Source organism: Mytilus californianus, unplaced genomic scaffold (genome assembly GCF_021869535.1).
Source record: "Mytilus californianus isolate M0D057914Y unplaced genomic scaffold, xbMytCali1.0.p SCAF_5, whole genome shotgun sequence".
NCBI classification, from domain to species: domain Eukaryota; kingdom Metazoa; phylum Mollusca; class Bivalvia; order Mytilida; family Mytilidae; genus Mytilus; species Mytilus californianus.
Window position 1 is genome coordinate 94942801 of NW_026262701.1, and position 23642 is coordinate 94966442.

Consider the following 23642-nt stretch of genomic DNA (forward strand, 5'->3'; position numbering starts at 1 on the left):
ACATCTATAACGTATTATCGACAAATAATTTTTCATTCAGTGGTTGTTGATTGCAAGCTAGTTAGCTTTCCAATTTTTGCAGAAGTTTACCAGATCGTGACATTGATAAACAATAAAAACAGAGCACGTGGAAAACGTGACAGATTAGTGAATTGAAAAAGCCATGACATTTAGTTTTATATTTTCCATGCGTTCCCATTTGTTAATCAAACTATTCCTTAACAGTTGTTAGAATATGGCAAAGTGATCTCCGCCAATGAAACTGTAGGATTTGATAGTATATGTAAGAGAATGATAATCCCTTTCTTCATGATTAAGTACGAGCGTTAGCGAGTACTTATCATGATGAAAGGGATTATCATTCTCTTACAAACTTAGAATATTGTAAAGTGCTCAAGGCTCAAATTATATCTTGATTGGTTGTATTTAAGAATTAGTTTCATTGTTAATGCAATGTTTATGAGAAATACATGACTTCCTTTCTATGTATTTCATTTATGAATTAGTTTTAGTGATGTAAGGACTTTCTTATGATTTTGGAAAATATAATTCATTAACAAATATGCCCCAACAGTACAATGGAATGGTGGGAATTGTATAAGTTTCGTGATTGTGAGTATGAATGTTATTCATGTAATGTTTTAGTGAGGTATTATCTTTTTGTTTATTTATAGTTCAAATCAATAAATTCAAAATTTGATTTGAAGCTAAATTTTATTTCACAGCCAATATTTCAGTCCAGCTCTTTACATTAAATGCTACTTCATTATGTCAGGGAAATATTCGAATGAAATGCCTTTAAAAGTTTTAAATATATTCAAAAGTTAAATGAAATTCCTTTTTTTTTTATCAGAATATTGGAAATTACTTTTAATACCAAGTATAGAGTTTAATTTTTAGTAATTTGAAGTTATTCTAAAATATTCTAATTTTTTATTGTAATTTTTTTGTTTGTTTCAAAATTAAAGTTTTATTAGTCAGTTTCAATCACAAATCCTTTCAAGCTGATAAATGTGCTTCGGGGCAGTTGTAGCTCATTTATAGAAACTCTTTGTTTTGAACTGTAAATAGACATAAACAATAGGATAATCCCTTACTAAGAACATGATTTACATTCATTCTTCACAATTAAGAAGCATCAAATCCTACAGTTTCATTGGTCGAGAGCACTTTGTCATATTCTAAATTGTGAAGAATGAATGTAAATCATGTTCTTAGTAAGGGATTATCCTATTGTATACACAGTCTCTTATATAATCAGTCCAATACCCCTAGTTCACCGTGTAAAACGCAACATGCTGGGTGTCGGCTGTGTTTGACATGGAGGTGGCGTTTTGAAGCGAAGAAAAACGATCAAGGTAAGTTCAAGTATCAAATTTCTTTTTGGAGAATTGTTAGTACCAAATAATGTATTGCACGGAAGGAACCGAAACATAATCAGTTTCCGGCAAGCAGAAACATATGTTTTTCAGTGCTCTGTTTTCTTAAACACCTCTCCATAGTTTTCCGTGTTGTAGATTTTGAGGCTTCATATGCAAGTTTTAGGATAAAAACTACTTTTGACGATTTTTTCCCGTATGATGTATATAGAAATGAATTCCTATCATGGAATTTAACCTAATGCCAGCTTTTTAGTTAAAATTTATTGGTTTTAAAACTAATTTTTCATCAAATTATAATGTGTCGCTCGGGGTGTCAGATTTTGCGTCTCAAGGGGTAGAGGCATTTATCAAAAAAAGAATAGATTTGCATATAATTCGGTCTTTATCTGATACATTGTAATTCAAACACTACTACTCTGTTATGATGACAAATTACAAACTTAAGGTATTTCATTTGGCACATATTTTAGTCTTTTAAGTAATGTATAAAATAAAATTGAGAATGGAAATGGGGAATGTGTCAAAGAGACAACAACCCGACCATAGAACAGACAACAGCAGAAGGTCAGAATGTGCATTTTTAATGTTAGAAATAGAGAAAAGAAAAAAACTCAAAGTAAACAAATAATGGAATATGAAGAGTGGTGTTATATTAATTGCTTTTGTTTTTATACGTTTAAAGCACAATACTGTCGAATAACACACGTATGAATGCAAAAGGGTGTACTTGATTAATTATAAGAAAATATTGATTTTTAAATAATGTTGCACAGGAATGAAATTCAAGGTAATGCGATGAGCAGATCAATCTTTTGTCTTTCCTTGACTTTTTTCAATGTCGTAAATGAAAATGTATATTCGAGATCGTAAATGATTTGCACATATCTCTTTTAGCTCAATACTATTATATATGTAACTATGAATAATTATGACAGTTAATACAAGTATTAGAATATGCAGCTGCATTTCACTATAAATGACCGAAGAAACAGATTTATGCCAGGACATTCTATCTTTATACTTTATCTAATATAGAATTCCATTTCCATCTCGGAATTTCTACTCTTGAACTTTAATCAGTATTTTATTCGATCGTTTTTATAAGCTATTAAGTTATTTCATTTACGACATTGAAAAAAGTCACGGAAAGACAAAAGATTGATCTGCTCACCGCATTACCTTGAATTTTTTTCCTGTGCCACTTAATTAAAAAAAATGATAATCTTATAAAGAATCGGCTACACCCTTTTGCATTCATACGTGTGTTATTCAACAGTTTTGTGCTTTAAAGTCCTTTAAACGTATAAAAAAAATAACAAATAACATAACACCTCTCTTTATATTCCATTATTTGTTTACTTTGAGTTTTTTTTCCATTTCAAAAATTAAAAAAGCACTTTAATTAAAAGACTAAAATATGTGCCAAATGAAATACCTTAAGTTTGTAATTTGTCATCATAACAGAGTAGGTGTGTTTGATTTACAAAGTATCAGATAAAGACCGAATTATATGCAAATCTATTCTTTTTTTGATAAATGCCGCTACCCATTGAGACGCAAAATCTGACACCCCGAGCGACACATTATATTTTGATGAAAAAGTAGTTTTAAAACCAATGAATTTTAACTAAGAAGCTGGCATTTGGTTAAATTCCATGATAGGAATTCATTTCTATATACATCATAAGTGACAAAATTGTCAAAAGTAGTTTTTTATTCTGAAACGTGCATATGAAGCCTAAAAATCTGCAACACAGAAAACTATGGAGAGGTGTTTGAGAAAACAGAGTATTGAAACGTCTGCTTCTGCTTGCTGGAAATAGATTATGATTCGGTTCTTTCCATGCAATACATTATTTGGTACTTACAATTCTCCAAAAAGAAATTGTGATACTTGAACTTATCTTGATTGTTTTTCTCCGCTTCAAAACCGCCACCCCGTGTCAAATATAGCCGACTACCCGCATGTGGCGTTCTACACGGTGTAGCGATCCTGGAATCGTTAATATCGACGCTTACAGATTAAAGTTAAGAAGAATAGTTTTACTGTCACAGACAACACCAGGGTATTCTATCATGGGTAATTTTTCAGATTGGTTCCATGTATCCAATTTCATTGTATAGGAAAAGTGTATTGCCTTGTATCGTTTCTTTTGTTGACTTGTAAATATTAAGTGTCCATTCTGCATACTTCGTTTTCGACAAATTAATATACAAATATATATTAAGTAAATACTACGCTTATCCCGAAACTATATATGAGGTTTAGGTGTCAACTTTGGAACTCTGTTTAACGGAATTTTATTTAATTTCTTATTTCGATAAATCAATATCAAATCAAATATAATTAAGATACATTTTGTAATTCTGTGTATACGTTTCCTATGATGATCATTTCAAAATTCAAAATTTCGGATTACTACACATATTTACCAAGAAAATATTTTTGTTAACTCCTAGATATCAGGGAAAAAAACGATGGTGTTCAGGAACATTTCTTTTACATGGTGCAAAGTTTCTTTTTGCTTAAGTCAAAAAGACCAGAATAACTGAAACAATTTTTTTGTCATTCTACATAGAATATGATATGAAACAAATCGAAAATAAAAGATTAACTTCAGGGAAACACATGTATTTTGTAAAATAAAAACTAGCTGTTTCAAAAATGTATATTCCGTTAATAACATAAATTGAGATGAAAGTGCAAACAATACATGTTTCTGAGACCGAGTTTTTATAAGTCATATACACAGAACACGCTTAGGCAAAAGAATACCACATGGACAATAGATTATTCCAAAAGCTAATATTGACTAATGCAAAGGAACTTTATTTCTAATACGATATCACATGAAAAACGGAGAGTGATAAAAATCGAGTTTTAATCGTCGAATCTAAGTTGCCCTGTAAGAACACAACTTCTTCTAAACAAAAAAATAAGTGTAATCAAATCTTTGAAAATGTATGCCAAATTTGTTATGTATATGCCATTTTCATAATAAAACCGAGATACTGACATTGTAGAAAACAAGAAACAAACTTTATTTGTACTTTCGGCAAAAGTATCTTCAAATTCATGTTAATCAGTTTTATAAAGCGTATATATTAACATGTTATATATCGAGCTAATTGTTTCAAAGTGGATTTATTTTTACATTCAGATTAGTTTAATGATTTCTTATTCAGAATCTGTGAAATAAAATGTTACTCATTTGTCACCACACGTATTTCTGGGATAACCTCCACAGGCCTGGTACATTGTAATGAAGGAGTGGTGTTTTTTAACCTATCTAGTACGGATTTTTAATTAATAGGTTTTAATCACAAGACTTGATCAAATTGAAATAGGTTAGTATATTATAAATTTAATCATTGAGGTTATATTTAGAATTTTCTTGACTGAAATTTGCATTCGCTTTCTTCTATTGCTTGTCATTGACCTTAAAACAAAAAGGCGTATTAAGCTATTTAATCGATTAATCCGACAGCACGATATTGAGTCCGTTCCAAGGCAGAAGTCAAATATTGAGTGGTAGGTTTTATTATTATTGGGTCAATCCTTCTTTATAATTGCTCTGTTATTTTTCTAGATCATGGATTTTTGACTTTGTTTACATTTTTCGAACCTTATTCAATTGATCCGACTTTTCTCTTGTCAAAGCAAGTAAATCTATATTATATCATCATTTTTCTAATGCAACCTTCCGTCTAGAAAAAAAATACGCTGGTTGTATACCACCACTGTAATACCAAAGTACTTCATACTGTTATAAAAAGCATAATAAAATATGATAGTTGCATGCATACACGACAATAGAAGCAGGATGCCAATGAGGGAACTATAACACTCACTTTGTAAAGATAAGTTTTACATTCAAAGTGTTCATAGAGGTAAGATTATTATATTTTTATATACTTGCAAAAAAGAAGTTACGGGCCACTTGTATTTGAAATGCTGTTTTGATCATATCAAGGATACTTAACAAAAAAACTACTGAGCCTAGAAACACGCCATCATGCCCGCTTTGCCTGTCAATGCACCCGGTGTTGCTTCTTTTAGAGATCATTGGATTCTAACAATGATTGTTCGTTTTATTGATTTCGAGTCTTCTTATATGATTTATGAGATTTAGGGGATTTGAGCTTTTGTTGCTCAGTAAAATGACTATAATCAACCGATAAATCTCTTATTATTTTATCGTGCAGTGAATGCGGCTGGTACTAACAACCAATATTTATCATAATGACATGTCTTTATATCGAATTTTAAAAGATATGTTTTTCAAAATAAAACGACTGTCATATTCCCTGTCAGATAAAAATATATATATAAAGTTGGATTATTTACGTCTTCAAACTTTTTGAATTTGTTTTCATTCAATTACAATTTTTGTTTGTAATTTGGACAGTCTTTGTACATCACTTGCAAATAAGTTTGTTGCAACTTTCATATTTTGCAAGAACGTTTAACTATAGGAATTTATCGAATCTTTAACTTTAACGGGTCGAGTCATCCCCTTATATTGTTATGAAAACAGATAACAATTTGTAAATGCTTGATACTTCCATTTTTAATTTTCTTAGAAAAGACAAAGGAAAAACTGTTTAATTTTGTGGTCGTCCGAAAAATACATGACTATCTTATATAACGAAAGAAAACGTTCTACGACAAAACTTTATAGACCCCATTATGACAGGTAAAATTAATGTAGTTGGATAAAAACGATTTTACATTTCAAAACAGATAATGTTAGTTCAAACAACTTAATCAAATGAAAATTGCATCTGCAAATATCAAGAATCATGACAAATTATTTCTATTACTGGAGAGAACCACCGGCCTTTGATAAATGGTGTAGGTAATGATAAAACCCTATATGATAGGATTATGTTGTCACATGAAAATGATTTCACAATTCTAAACAAATCATTTCATTGTTTTCAAGACTTTAAAATGGAAAATAAGGGAACATCTCACAAAACAATTATCAAACAATACGTAAAACTGAAACAGATATCTTTAAACTGTATTGCTTTAAATTTAGACTACACCATCATAATAAAGTCCCATTAACTGTTATATAGTATTGAACACTAACAACGAAGGACATAAGGTGATTGCTGTACAATGGGTTAAGGACAGGTAAGCTAAAAGCGTAATAAATTAACATATGTACAATGACAAGTATTTCATACCTTCTGTTGATCCCTCCGTAGATACTTCGCCTAATAAATCAAAGAATTTGCCTCATATTTAGGATAAACATAAAATATATTCAATGAACCTAGACGAAGTAAATAAAAATTATAGTGTTAGCCCTGTATAATCAAAGGTTATCCAATCACAAATTTAGACGTATATAATAAAATTAAAATATGACGAGACAACATGGTAAGTAAAAGTATCATCATTTACGACAAACAAAAAATAATCTTATCTGCACGGTACACAATCTACTTGCCACTATACATCATGTACTGTGTTGCAACCCTAAATTAAGCCGACGAGGAAAGGCATTCATTGACTGACGTAGCTAAATGTGTATATAGCCTAGATGGTCGAGTGGTCTAGGCGTATGGATTTTACTTACCCTCTATGGATCCGTAGGGGTCATTAGCAAACCATATAACTTATAATATATGTAAGACTTAGATCGACGTCCGTTCTCCAATCGACGTCCGTTCCTCAAATCGACGTCCAAATCTGACGTCACAATAAATTAAGATTCCAAATCGACGGCCAATTGTATGCCCCTCTAATCGACTTCTTCTTTGTTGCTTACAAATCGACGTCCAATTTTTTGCTTTTCTCCGTTTTATGGACTTGTCGCAATGACGTCTAAACTTTATTAAATGACGCCGTTGAGGCTTCAAAAATGGATCAAGACACAGTACCTAATGAAGGATATGTTTTGGAGAGAAAAAGAAATAATGAAGATCCAAACGCCGACACATGTTGGGCTGACATGCCATATTATATGGAAATGTCCAAAGCAAAGGAACAAAATGCCAATTTCTTTTGTATATGTTTCACTCCAGCTGTGAAACTATGGAATTTGATAAAAAAAATTCTTGCAGAGTCCGCATTATAGTACTCTCAGAACAATTAGCGGTACTTCTTTATTTTGTTGAAGAGTGAATGATGCCCTCTAGATGTCGTTTGGTTTTCTTTGTCGTTGGGTTGTTTTCTCATTGAAGTATACTCGCATAAATTTATTAATATGAATATGAATGACAACGTAGATCGATAAAAATAGCTTTTATCAAGATAAATATTAATATTCATGTATATGTTATAAGATGTCGGTGGTTGTCTTGTTGTCATTGATCGATGCTATTCCTTTTGTTTTGTTTTAGTTGATTATTTGGGAAGAGATGAACTGACTTTGTTGTTCCTTCTCATACATCTACTAACTTCATTACGATTCGTAATATATAAAGATAATTAGTTCCTTAAAACATCTTTACATAAAGACAAAACGATACAGGTGATAGAAATGAATATCAATCTAATAGCAATAATTTCTGCGTCGGATAGAAATCGACCTAATGAAAATGAATACCAACACATCTGTAACCTATTTCTGATTGAAAAAATCACTATGGAAAGTCTGTTACTTTTTGAAAATTGAGTTGGTATAATAACCCTACAAAACAGACCAAAATTCATCTTTTATTTCGTATTTGAATGTTCCAAAATCAATCATAGTCTTATACATGTACATGTATACATGCAGTAATTTATTATTTATTGATATTTGATATCGATTAGAGAAGCCTACAATCACATTGGACGTCGATTAGAGGGTCAAAATATTGGACACTGATATGAGAATGTGACGTTAGATTTGGACGTCGATTTGAGGAACGCACGTCGATTGGACACCGGACGTCGATCTAAGTCTAACATATATATACAGCGTGTGTACACAGCATTAAATCCAAGTTTTCAATATCTAAAATCTGATCACATAAGAGATGCGATCTCTCGCAATGTAATCTGTTTAAAAATCTGTTTGTTATCCAATATCAAGTTTTTACATGAATTAAGATTTGTAAGACAATGCCAAAGTCTACAACAAATAAGCTCTTTTTGAGAAACGCTTTATTTAAATCTCCTCTAAAACATTGTAAAATTTTATGACTAAGCCTGATATTTTCGATGCAGTATGAAACAGGAATAAAAGCACCATAGGATGATATTGTTTTATATTTTATATCATCTTAAAAAGTAAAAAGGAAACAAAATAATTTATGAAAAAAAAAATTGAATGTTTCTGATTATGAGTGTACAGATTTTTTTGGACATGAAAAACAATCTGAGACACCATTTAGTAAAATAAGATATTTCTGAATCTACACCAAGGTATCCGGATCATGATGTAGTAAGCAGGTTGACAGAAATGCATGTAGAATATGGATTTCAAGGGGACATACAAAACGCTTTGGAAGAAGAAAAGGCCAAATGTTTAAGATTAATTGGCAAACAGATCCCCCCTCCAATTTAAAACAAAAAGAGTTTAAGTAGAAAAGTAGAACTTTAGAGCAACCAAAATCTCCTACGAAATCCTGCAATAAACGAGAAAAGCAGGATGGACGATTGATATGACAAACAGAATATCGGAGGTCATCTCCATTGAAATTTACCAAGTCATGTTGAAGTCTATAATATTTGAAGAGATGACATCAAATTACTAATTAGAACCATTAGGATTAAATTTGTGCAGCCTATCAAAAAGTTGTTTCTAGTTTAACTTTTGAAAAATCTTATAATAAAACAACTATACTAGGTTCAACAGAAAGCATGACGAATAATATAAGTCTGTTTAAAAGGACAAGTTAACATGTTGATTTCAACTTTAAAACATCTTTTCACGAACTAATGCCTCATTCCATCACTATTAACTATTAACCATTTGAATTGTAACAACAGTGTCACCTCAATAAGACATTAGTTATGTTTAAATGTAGCCTGAATCCTAGCTAATTCTAAGGCATATACTTCGCAGTGTATAGTTCAAATATACAATTCGCTTCTTTAATATAGCTTTTGAAACTTGTAAATCGAAGAATAATAAAACTGCCCTACGAGGAATCATATTGCAATTAATTTATAATTAAAGGCAGTGGAAAATCTAATGTTATGCTGCTTTAATTTTTTATGCAAAAACATATTACCAAACAAAGACAAGATTTTCTGTTAAACTAAGAAATGTGCGCCTAGCACCTCAACATTTCGAAGCCACTCGACTTCCGTCGTCCCGCATGGCCCTATTTAACTGTTTAACTCTTTTCCCACATGAATTTTAATAATATGACACTTATGATTTCATATTGGCTGAAATTATTTAGCAAAAATGTGTTTTCGAAGCTGCACAAAACACGTTACAAATATAGATTTATTTCGTCATCAAGCTATTGTTCCACTACTGAACTGTCTATTATACTTACTAGTACACTTGGTACAATCAAAAACCTGGTAATAAATTGTTCAAATAAGACCTTTGAAAATAGTGAAATGAATTACTTTTGGAGTGTCAAAAATTCGTTGGAAGTACTTGATAAATTGCATGCTTATAATGGTGATTTCGAATCTGTTCAAAGTTTTGATTTTTCTACCCTATATACCACTTTGCCTCATAATCTTATTAAGAAAAAATTCACACACCTGATTAAATGGGCATTTAAAAAGTCAGAATGCGAATATATATGTTCAAACTCTTTTAGGTCATTTTTTAGTAACAGCAAACAAAAGAACTATGTCAATTGGACCTGCTTTGATACTAAGTACTATAACTGCCCCTGAATTTTTACTAGATAACATTTTTGTTCGCTATGGAGATTCCGTATATCGTCAAGTTATCGGAATTCCAATGGGTAGATATAAGAAGATGTGGTATGAGTGCCAAGAGACAACTCTCCATCCAAGTCAAAATTTGTAAAAGTAAACCATTATAGATCAAAGTACGGCCTTCAACACGGAGCCTTGGCTCACACCGAACAGCATGATATAAAGGGCACCAAAAATGACTAGTGTAAAACCATTCAAACAGGAAAACCAACGGTCTAATCTATATAAAAAATGAGAAACGAAAAACACTTATAAACCACATCAACAAACGACAACCACTGAACATCAGGTTCTTGACTTAGGACAGGTGCAAACAAATGCAGCGGGTTAAAACGTTTTAATAGGCGCCAACCTTCACCCTACCTGAAACAATAGTGTAACATCACAACATAGAAAGACACACTATAAAATATCAATTGAAATGGCTTAACTCAATCAAAACACATATTAACAAAAACAAGTGAACATACACTGAACGAATAAATTTGATCTGTGACACAATGTAAATACAAAATTAATTAAACAAGGGGGTTAGATGTAAAACAATATCAGAAAGACAACCATAACCTTAGACAAAATGCCGCCAAATAAAATAACGTACACAGGTATATAAAAATTATTTTGTTGTAAGGTATACATGGGGTACGGAAATAATTTTTCACAAAATAAATAATTTTGTTGTTCCTAGTACGAGAACAAAAGTGAAAATCTATAGGACTAATTGTGCACTACTTATTGCGGACCTGTTTCTATATTGTTATGAGTTACAATTTATGACAAAAATCAGCAAAGACCCATCGAAACAACATCTGATACAAAAATTTAATAACACTTTTAGATGTTTGGATGATATATTGGCTCTCAATAATGACGACTTCAGTATGTACACTAAAGAGATTTATCCGGCTGAACTGACTTTAAATAAAGCTAATACTAACAATGAACACTGCCCTTTCCTGGATCTTGATATCTATATCTTTAACGGGAAGCTTAATACCAAAATTTAAGATAAAAGAGATGATTTTTCATTTCCTATTGTTAATTATCAATTTTTAGATGGTGACGTTCCCTTGTCACCATCTTATAGTGTTTATATATCTCAACTTGTTCGATTCGCTCGTGTATGTAACAACGTATTAGATTTTAACGAAAGAAATCTCTGTATTACTGAAACATTATTACACCAGAGTTTTTGATATCACAAACTAGTCAAAGCATTTACTAAATTTTATCATCGGTATAAAGACATCATTCGTAAATATAATTCAACATGCAGACATCTTATACGTTCATGTATTTCACATCCAGTCTTTTATGATAATTTTCTTTACAAACGCAAAAATTGTCGGCATTCACCTCAAAAGCTAACCAAACCTTTAAACAGACTTATTCAGAAGGAATATAATATTGATACTGTTGTTAGGTCATTAAAAATGGCATATTTTGTTATTGATATTGATTCACTCATAGGGTCTTTGCATTGGAAATAAACACATTTATTCTAAAACCAGTTGTTGGCATGATACAGGTTATGTTCTTCTTATATATTTTATGATGGTATGATACTAAACCCCTAACGGGAGGGATTGTGCTTGATTTTCATATGATGAAGACATAATAATTGAGGTCTGGAGCTGGCATATCAGTAACTGCTAGTAGTCCTTTGTTAATTTATGTAGTATTGTCATTTTGCTTAGTTTCTTTTGTTACTTTTTCTGACATCGGACTCGGACTTCTTTTAAACTGAGTTTTACTGTGTGTATTGCTGTGTGTTTGTTTTTTTCTACATTGGCTAGAGGTATAGGAGGATTGAAATCTCCCTAAACATGTTTAACCCCGCCGCATTTTTTGCACCTGTCCCACGTCAGGAGCCGCTGACCTTTGTTAGTCTTGTATGATTTTTAATTTTAGTTCATTTATATGTTTTGGAGTTTAGTATGACGTCCATTTTCACTGAACTAGTACACATTTTTGTTTAGGGGCCAGCTGAAGCCCACCTCCGGGTGCGAGATTTTCTCGCTGTGTTGAAGACCCATTAGTGGCCTTCGGCTGTGTTGTTCCCCATTTCTATTCTCAATTTTATTTCGAAAAAAGAATATCAGTGAAAAGGCACTATAAGAGTACAGCAACTTGCTCGACTTGACAAATTTACAGTACGGCAACTTGTTTTTCAATTGTACAACACAATTGTACAATTGGTATCTACATAAAATTTTATATCACGTTCCTTCTGGAATCGATCAGTGCTATGAGTTTACATACCTAATAACACATATGGTGATAAACTATTTATTAAATTCGCTTGACGGCCGTTGTAGATACATAAAAAGCCGTCTAGTCCTATTTGATCTCTAACAAATGAAACAAGATTTCCCACATGTAAGCACTTCGTGGCAATTTTACTCCATACTCAGCATAACATACAATCCATGAAGTGTGTAATAGCTGTAACAGTTCATTTTGGGGTCCTCTTCGCGGTCCGCGTTTATAATATGTCGATTTCTTTGAAAAATAAGAGACAATGATTTAGATTTTAACAACTAAAGTTCAAGTGTTGGGTGTAAATTTCAGGATAAGAACAATATATGTACATTGTAGGAAAATATAAAATTTATTTGTACTCGTTACGAAACAGGAGAAAAGCTCGGCGAGCCTCGCTTTTCGTCCTGTTTCCAAAGCTCATACAAATAAATTTTGTATTTTCCGACAATGTACATATATTGTATATTTATTTATTTTTTTTTTTTTTTTATATTACTTGATTATTGTCAAATTTATGTCCACCGATTTCACTGAAAGTCTCCTACTAATCTTGTTTTTGATTCTTTGTCAGATATTCGGAATCCTCTAGTTTTTTCACAAAATTAAAATTTTGCCTGCTAACCCCTACTTTTCCTTTCATTTTTTAATAACATATATTTAAAAATAGATATAAGAAGATGTGGTATGAGTGCCAATGAGACAACTCTCTATCCAAGTCAAGATTTATAAAAGTAAACCATTATAGGTCAAAGTACGGTTTTCAACACGGAGCCTTGGCTCACACCGAACAGCAAGCTATAAAGGGCCCCAAAAATTACTAGTGTAAAACCAATCAAACGGGAAAACCAATGGTCTAATCTATATAAAAAAACGAGAAACGAGAAACACTTATGAACCACGTCAACAAACGACAACTACTGAACATCAGATTCCTGACTTAGGACAGGTGTAAACAATTGCAGCGGGTTTAAACGTTTTAATTGTACCAAACCTCCACCCTTATCTTAAACAATAGTGTAACATCACAACATAGAAAGGCACACTATAAAATATCAATTGAAATGGCTTAACTCAATCAAAAGACATATTAACACCAGTGAACATACACGAACAAATAAATTTGATCTATGATACAATGCAAATACAAAATAAATAAACTAAGGGAAGAATAATTAAAGTAACACGCTATATCGCTGTGAAATGTTAAACAATTTAAGAAAAATAATATGCTTGAACAAAAATATCAGCCATTTGCAATTACTTTAAACACAGGTAAATGAAAACAATTTTGTTTTTAGGTATACGTGTACAGTTCAAATGGAGAAAGGAAATATTTTTACAAAATAAATAATTTTGATGTTCATAGTACGAAGACGTGAAAATTTATAGTAATACCAAACACTTGTCAAAGCTGGTATATAGACCAGATATAACCCTGAATAAGTATAAACATTAAATAACAAAAAAGCCATTTTTGTAAATCTTGTAAAATCTTAATTTTTTTGTACAGCTTTTAGAAGAAAAAAGGTGCCAATGTTAAATGAGTGAAAAATCTAGAGAGAATCATTTCCCGCCAAATTTTTAATTAATCATATCGCAAAAACAAGGAAACAGACCTTTCAATTGCCGTTATTTATATCCTATTAATTTATAACATTTTAAAAAGCTTGGAATTTTGAAACATTGGAGCGAACGTCCTTTAACGAATATCAAAATTATAAAAAGTCCAAAAGAAACAATTGACAATGCATAGTCTCGTTATAAAGTTTCAGCATTTTGTGTGTATTCTAATTCTGAACTAGACATCATCTAATAAACGATGTTCTAGGTCTGTTTGATTACATGTCATATATTGGAACAAAATGCTCCACTGGGCGACCATGAATAGTCTCGTTATAAAGTTTCAGCATTTTGTGTGTATTCTAATTCTGAACTAGACATCATCTAATAAACGATGTTCTAGGTCTGTTTGATTACATGTCATATATTGGAACAAAATGCTCCACTGGGCGACCATGAACAGTTGGGGCAAGTATGGACACAACATTTATGATTAAAAGATGCATTTGGATTGTGATTGAATATTTGACACAAGATAGGTTTGTGACTCAAAATAAATGTGGTCAAAGAACTGAAAAATTTGAAATTGATCATTTACCTATTATGGTCCAATATCCAAAATCTAAGTGCATTGTTAGAATCAGTATATCAGAGAAGCCCAAGAATTAAATTTTTGATGAAATCAAACAAAAATTTAATTAAGGACCTTTTGGACCTCAATGTGGACCAATTTGATAACTGAGCTCAAAATCCAAAATCTAAATACATGGTTAGATTCAGCATTTCAAAGAACTCCCATAAATTCAAATTTTGTTGAAATCAAACAAAGTTTAATTTTGGACCCTGATTTGGACCAACTTGGAAACTGGTCCCAAAAGTCCAAAATTTAAATACATGATTATTAATAGACAATATAAGCTTAGTTTTTAAAGGAGTTCGCTTCATCAAAATCAAGCATTCTGTGAGTATTGCCTGGCATTTCAAAGTCCCCTATGGGTTAAAAATTCGTTGTAATGCAACAAAATGCTAACTTTATCTATATCTTGTTATTGTAAATTATATAACAAATATCAAATCAAAATATCTTCAAGCATGACGAAAAAAAAAATGTGAAAATTGATTATTTGAGTGAATTTTCTAAGTCCAAGGACCATAACTCTGCACAAAATCATCTGACCGGAACAAAATTTGAACTTGATCTGTAACTTGTCATACTTAAACTACATACCAATTATCAAATCAATATCTTCATGCATGACGAAAAAAAGTGAGGAAAACTGATTATTTGAATGAATTTTCTTAAGTCCAAGGACCATAACTCTGGACAAAATCATCAGACCGGAACAAAATTCGAACTTGATCTGCAACTTATCAAAAACAATACACCAACTATCAAATCGATATCTTCAAGCACGAAGAAAAATAGTGTGGAAAACTGATTTGCCGGATTAACAGACAGACGGACAGAGTTCAAACCCAAAGTCCCATTCGACTTCGTCATTATGGGACTAAAAAGATATATATATATAGCATTCAGAAAATTAGATTAAACAGAATAACAAACAAACCTACCACAAAGTTCTTCAAACAAATTACGAAAGAAAAGAAAAAAAAATAATTTCCAAAATATCATTTATCATTAAGACACTTTCTTTACAAAATCTATAAAACTTATCTGTAATTATCTTTAAATTATCTAATAATGAACAGTAAATTTCTAACTATATTTATACTGTCCTACAGAGCTTATAATAAACAACACTTAGGAAACACAAAATTTTGAAATAAATCTTTCACTCTAATAATTATAATTGTGTTATTGACAATTATTAGATGGTGTGTTATCTTGATAAAAGGTGAAAATTATTTGAAAACACTTAGTGTAATCAAACTTTATCTACACAATGTATTGTAATGAAATAAATCCTTTGAAAAAAATAGATTATCTAAAAATAACATTTTTTTTTATTAAGATTTAACATAACATAATGTATGGCACAATTGTATTTAAGAACTTAACTTACCTTCCACTTCAACATATGGACAACGGGATATTTTAATTTCCAAGGGAATTTTCAACCATAAGAAAATATTCAAACATGTTAACAATCTTTAAATAGAACATAATGCATACACAATTATCACCATAATTAATATATCTGAATCAGCAAATCTATTTTAAACTATGACTCAATTTAATATCCTAACCCTCCTACATGTATTGTGGTATGAAACCTTGTGCTAAAATTTCTTTCACATCCATACATTTATACTAAAGTTAATGTCCGTGAACCAATTTATTTTCCATGAACCAGTGATGTAAACCACAAAAAGTTCTCTAAAATTAGATTTGATGTTATATCTATCGTCAACTATGACTCAACTTAAAATGTCTGTTAATTGTGCGATAACATCTCTGAATTTAGATTCTGAGCAAATATGTAATAATAGCATAATTTCTGACACAGAATGAATGTGGTATAAGTTCTTAAATAATTATAGAATTAGACATTTACCTATTATGGTCCAATATTCAAATTCTAAATACATGATTGGATTCAGCATATCAGATAACCACATTGTTTCATGTTTTGTTAAAATCAAACTAAATTTTATTTTGGATGCTTTGGACCTTTATGGGGTCCATTTTAAAGAACGGGCCCAAAATTAAAAATTTAAAACACTGTTAGATTGCACACATTAAAGAACACCAATGATTTAAATTTTGAAGAAATCAAACAAAGTTTAATTTTGGTCCCAAATTTGGACCAACTTTGAACACTAAGAACAAAATAAAAAAAAAAAATTAAAACACTGTTGGATTGACAATATCAAATAACACAAACAATTTAATTTTTGATGAAATCAAACAATGTTCAATTTGGACCTCAATTTGGACCATCTTGAATACTATGCCCAAAATCAAAGACCTAAATATACGCTTAGATTCAGCATATCAAAGAACCCGAACCATTTTTTTTTAAATCAAACAAAGTTTGGTTTTGGACCCCTTGGACCTTAATGTGGACCGACCATGCTCCGAATCAAAAATCTAAATACACGCTTAGATTCAGCATATCAAACCCCAATAATTTAATTTTTTGTTTAAATAAAAAAAGTTGTATTTTGGACCCTTTGGACCTTAATGTGGACCAATTTGAAGACAAATATAAAAAAAAATCTAAATACACAATTAGATTCAGCATATCAAGGAATACCAATCATCTATTTTTTAAAGAAATGAAACAAACTATAATTTTGGACCCTTTGGACCTTATCTACTGTTTAACGTGAAACAAGAATTATGCTTGTAGGTTTGATATAATGGGATTTTTTGAGAATTTAAATAACAAGCAAATATCATGTTAATATTAGGGAAAACACGAAACTGAGGTTGCTATAGTGACAAAACTAAGTCGATGACCCCCAATTTTTTTCATCATATTTTGTTCCTAATATCATGAAATACCTTCACACAAAATTTTAAGAAAAAATCACGGGTAGAACTGAATAGGCTGTTTGGTCTTTAAGGACAAGAAAGTATTTAAAAGCTTCTCTGTGCAATTTGAAATTAAACTCATTAGGCAGAGCAATTTTTAGGACTACATGCATAATTCTTAAATAGTATTAAATTTTGTTTTAAATTTATATTCATAATCTTGAATATTGAAAACATGTTAAAATTATTTACTTGCATTAATATTGATATAATACTAGTCAATAAAAGTAACGATACACAAGTTTGAACTCCGATTTATCATAAAATATAATAAATAGGAAAAACTGTTAAATTATCCAATGAAAAACATTCATTTGCACAGCAAATGCATATGATTGAAAGAGTCTGACCAAATTGGAAAGTGAGAAAATACCGTGTTATTGAACCTATGGGTCAAATTTATTTTGCGGAAAATGATGACAAAAGTCTGCACTTAATTTCGAAGATATCATGAGAATTTAGTATTCAAATATCTGCAAAGGCATTGAAAATTTTAAGCAGACCATGTTTAAGTTTAAAGTTTTAAGTTCTTATATTGATTTTTGAATTTTTGGGTGAAAATACGATTTTTGAAATAACAAAAATTGCAAAAAAAAATTTTCGCGTATTTGTCTTAAATCAATGGGTTAGATAAGAAAATAACACTCTGTAAATATTAGACCAATTGGGCAATTATTTACCTTGGTACAGTGTATCCAATATCATTATATAAGGGAAATACATTGCCTTGTTTCGTTTCTTTTGTTGACTAGTATATTTATGAAAACATCCGGTTCGTTTTTTTTTAGATCTGAGAAAAAGCAACTCTGTTACACTTAAACAATTGAATAATTAAGATTGTCACATGGTGTCTTCTTATGTCGTCTGAATTACAATGTATGTTATTGTTCTGTAATTTATATATTCGACATCCGTAATAATTATTTAAAATGTTTATTTAGCATGCCATACTCGATAGAATTTGAAAGTAACAAAAATTTGGCACTATATATCACAACATTTATATATGTTATATAGATATACATTTCTGTTTTTTTTTTTGGTTTTGAGTGTTTATTTTTTATTCTGTATTTTGTTACTATACATCATCCTAGGGCGTCTTTGATTGACAATAAAGTTATTGTGTATTGTGTAAAGTGCGGACGTGAAAGAAAGCACTCTTCACCAAAACTTCAACGGAGATTACATTCCACGAAGGCTACATTTCGATGATTTCGTCATTTATAATACATAATACGTGTATCTGAAGAGAGAAGTTGTATCAAAATTAAATGTTGAAACCGATATCGATCTGTTGGATGTAGAATTTATTTTCAAAATTTGGTGTTTGTTTAGAATAGACCATTCCACGGAGATCACATGCTTAACAAATCTCTGCAGTTTTCAACTTAATTTATTTAGTTTTTTAAGACTGATATAATTTGGAATAAATGACCATTGTTATAAACAAAATTATTTATGGTAACCTAATAATCAAATTTAACTCATATCATACTCTATGTTGTAGCATGTTTATCAATGTGTTGTCATAAAAATTCATAATATCAAATAAAATTAGTAGATTTGGCTAACTAAGTCCTTATATTTGAATAAAGTAACATTCATTTTTAGTGGAATTTTTTTTTAACGTTAAGTAAGCTCTAATTAAAATTTGCTTGCTAGTTCCTCTCTGTGATTAATGTAAGATAATTCTGGTTAATTTTCCCAACATTTTATTATTATGGGGAGATAATAAAATGCGGTTTTCATTTAGTCTTTTTAAAAAAAAGTTAAAATGTTTTACGTAGGTTCCAATCATAATTTCTCACTAAAGCATTTGACATAAGTTTGAAGTTTATGGAATAAAGTGGTGGTTATGGTGTTCTGTTTTGGTGTTTGTGCGTATGTGTATCTTGGGTGTTTGTGTTAAGGGGTGTTACACTTCATACATGTATTTGTCTTTAGGGAATAAAGTAATGCAGATAAATTAAGACAATATGTCTGCTTTATTAGAATTCTGACATAATTATATACACCATATTAAAACAATAAATGCTTTTACAAGTAGAAGGATCAATGCTGTTGGAAGCTATATGATGCGGATCGGACAACAACTTAAAACCGTGTAGTCTTGACAGCAGAATGAAACATGTGTTTCTCGTTTTTTATATAGATTAGACCGTTGGTTTTCCCGTTTGAATGGTTTTAAACTAGTCATTTTTGGGGCCCTTTATAGCTTGCTGTTCGGTGTGAGCCAAGGCTCCGTGTTGAAGGCCGTATTTTGACCTATAACGGTTTACTTTTACAAATTATGACTTGGATGGAGAGTTGTCTCATTGGCACTCATACCACATCTTCTTATATTTAGTTATTCACCTGAATATTTTACCTCAAATTAAAACTTTTTATATAATGTATTACCATAATACGACTTTAAATGTAAACATTTTCAGGATTAGTTTGAGGCAGTTATACTATCTGTATTCTCACCAAACTAAATTACTTAATGATGAGGGAGGTTTTTAACGACTTTGACTACCCATGATGGTCTTGCACGGTCGAACGTAACTGCACTTATGGGTTTTTTTAACGACCTTGACTGCCTGGTAAGCCCTCCCACGGTCGGCTCTGTGCCCGAAGGCGTTTGGTGAGCATTTAAATGTTTTTGTTATCAAGTTGGAACAAGACGGCCATTTTGGTTTTGCTGGATTTATTTGGTTTTTTACTATTGTTGTTTGGTTGGTTTGCAGTCTACTTCCTTCACAACGGCTGCTTTGAGGGCCAGGTTGGTCAGCTGTGCAGCCCGCTAACCACGATGACGGAGTACTGGTCGATGAGTCTCGGACATAGTAATAACGATGACAGGAAGCATTATCAGGACCAATGTCGTGAGACAGTGAAATGGCGGTCCATTATCTAACACCTAGGATACAGGCCCTCGGACGTCAGTCGGCATAACACTCCCCCATCCATAATGGGTTTTGGAGTGTATGCTGACGCGGGTATTTACATAGACCACAATGTAGACTGTACAGCGTTGGATTGGTTTTTGTTATCAAAAGTAGTAAGTCGTTGATCCATCCACCAGTAAACCGACATCGCAGATAGTGGGTAAAGAGGAGCTGACCGAGCACGTCCGTTCAGTTGTAATGACTGAGACGTGACTCGATTCTGATGGATTGAATGTCTCAAATTCACATGTAACTAAATAACATTTATAGAATTATGAAAGATTCTTTATATTGGTATATAATAATTTTAAACGTTTCAAAACAAATAAATGAAATTATAGATATACATAAATGTGGCTTTAATAAACCAATGATAAATACTAAGATCTATTAAATTTATAAATTTTGTAATGATTTAAATTTAAATCAAATAACTACACGTAAAGATGAAATTATGAACATGTTCAAGACTTACCCAAATAAAGATTTAATTAAAGCTAAAGCTGAACATTTTGACATTATTTATATTTTTATCCGTGTCGGTTTTTTAATATTATCACAACTTCCTGTTAAGATTTGACTAATTACCCATAGCCCGATATCGTCAGGTAAATACGCTATATTTTGTCCTGCTTGGGTGTTTTATCCGTTAACGGAAATGACAGGTTTAAGAAGAAAACGTTATGACGGCCGGTACGATCACTATCGTAATGCAATATGTACTAAACTTTATAAAAATTAAAAATATAGATATTAAAGAAATATTAAAATATAAAAAGTATAACAAGCTACGGGTATAAAACTCGAAGTCGTTAGTTTTGCTTTGTTACGGTGGGACAAATCAGCGTAATAAAATGGGCGCTTTACCGGAGACACAGTGTTCACCGACCTCAAAGATCTAGAATGTCGAACCGGAGATTCCACTGAGACTGCAGAAGCGCCTATTTTTGAGGTAAATTCTTGTGTTGAAGCTACTAGTGAAAATTCGAACGTGGTGTCCATTCCAGCGATACAACGTCAAAGGGCCACACCAGAAATCCTTTAAGACGTTGCAAATACTAAAGGGGTAGTTCAATTTTCAAAATTAACAGAAGTTATATTATTTTTTTCTGCTACTTCTTGAAATTTAGGAGTGGACATTATATTTTTTGTCTCTTGTCTGATTGAGAAAACCTGCAGAGATTTCCTTTACATTTGTATTTTTATTTGAAACTTAAAAGTATTTACATTTATATTTATATTTGTGCTTTTTTGTAGGCGTAATCTTTTCCTAAGTAGACGGAGCTTACCAATGCAACATTGGTTTTAGTGTTGTTGGTTATTTCATGACTGTTTTCTCATTGAATTATATAGGCCCATGTGACCTTTCATGCAATATTATTTGATTCTTTCAATTTAGAGCATACATTATGGTACATGCTTGTCGTCTCTATTTAATTTCATAAAAAGATCAAAGGAAAAAAGAAGATTCATGTTACAAAAATCAATGTTGATATAAAACCTCAAACTATTTCAGATTATACTCATGCGTAGAAAAAAAGAGTAGAATTGTACAAAACCGTTTTTTGTTTCATTCGTCAATTTTTTTTCGGAATACAAGTTCTTTCAAAATATAAAGTAAAAAAATGTATATTTTTCTATATCTTTGTAGTGACGTCATTGTGTAATGCATTGGTGTTATTACTTAATACAGTGTTTTTCTTATTTCTTCCTGTCTTCTTTTGAAAATCTTTCCTTTCATTTTGATGTCCTTTGTTTCTCCCTTCAGAGTTAATTGATGATGAATTCGAGGTATTGTTGCTTGTTGCAGCAGTATATTTTTTCTTTCCATTACTGTCTGATAAGTTCAAAACGTCAGCACTAGTGTCTTTACTTGTGTTCTTTTGTCTTATCCAATAGCAAATATATATTATCAATATCATTATAACTATACCTAATAACACCAGCAAGACGTAGAATGTTATACAGACCCACTTTCTGAAAGGCAGTGTATATTTGATGAAACGACATTCCTTTAAGTTTTGACGTTGTAATGGTGATGTACAAGTTACAAAACGTGTTGTTAATGCTGATGAGTTAGTTGCAGTAGTTAAAGTACTTGTAATACCTGTGAAAGAAGTTCTTAAATAAAATTGGAATAAACAGGGATCGGAGAATTCTTAAAATAGATAAATGAAAAATATTGAAAAATATAACCTTAAAGAAACGTGTCCAGCCGAAAAAAAATCAAAATGCGAAAAGTAAATTATAGATTCGGGTTTTAACTTTACAAACTGATTGAATTAACAAAAGGATGCATCGCACATAAAGGATATTTGTGAATAGTGACATAATCACTGTATAGCATCACCAACGGATATAGATACCTCGAAGTGGCGGAAAAAAAAAAACAAATGAAAAGTCAGGTAAGATAAAGTTCTTCTCATTCATTATATTCTACGTTTTTTCTGACAAGTAAACTTTTGTGATACTGATTCCTAATAATATAGCTACTATATGGAATGCCAAAACTGTCTTGTAATGCCCATTTTCTTTATATGATGTGCATTTACCTTTATATGGTGTACACTTGTCATTATATGATGTGCAAACACCTTTATATGATGTGCAAACATTCTTATAGGATGTGAAAACATTCTTATATGATGTGCAAATATCCTAATATGATGTGCAAATATACTTATATGATGTGCGAATGTACTTGTATGATGTGCAAATATCCTTATATGATGTGCATTTTCCCTTACATTATGTGCAAACATCGTTATATGATGTGGTTGTGTCATTATAGTATGTGCTTATAACCTTATATGATGTGGTTCGGTTTACTTCATTATATGATGTCGAAACGTCATTATATGATGTGCTTTCATCGTTGTTATGGTCAATGAACATGATTAAGATTAGAACGATTACTGTCTTCGTCACAACTGATTCCGATCTGCTTCTGCGGAATTACTATAAACCCGGCTCAAATCTGTAGCTATCGCTAGCGAAAGTGCATTTTATAGTAAAAATGAGACGGTGCAATTTAACAAACATCAACGTTTCAAACATTTCGGAGGAAGATTAAGATCAATTAATACAGGAGCTAGTTGAAGAATTTCCCAGCTGCGGCGAAAATATGATAAAACAAATTTTGGGGCCCTTTATAGCTT

At 31.2% G+C, this 23642-nt stretch overlaps 1 protein-coding gene across 2 annotated transcripts in view; it reads right to left on the bottom strand.

Annotated features, from left to right (window-relative positions):
- LOC127700288 (uncharacterized) overlaps positions 1 to 23642 on the bottom strand; it is a 157589-nt gene that overhangs the window by 78603 nt on the left and 55344 nt on the right. The window contains exon 4 of one of the 2 annotated variants that reach the window (XM_052203706.1): positions 6579 to 6608. The exons of the other annotated variant lie outside the window; for it this stretch is intronic. Coding sequence (XP_052059666.1) covers positions 6579 to 6608 — 30 coding nt within the window. The remainder of the gene's footprint in view (positions 1 to 6578; positions 6609 to 23642) is intronic. 2 annotated transcript variants of the gene reach the window in all.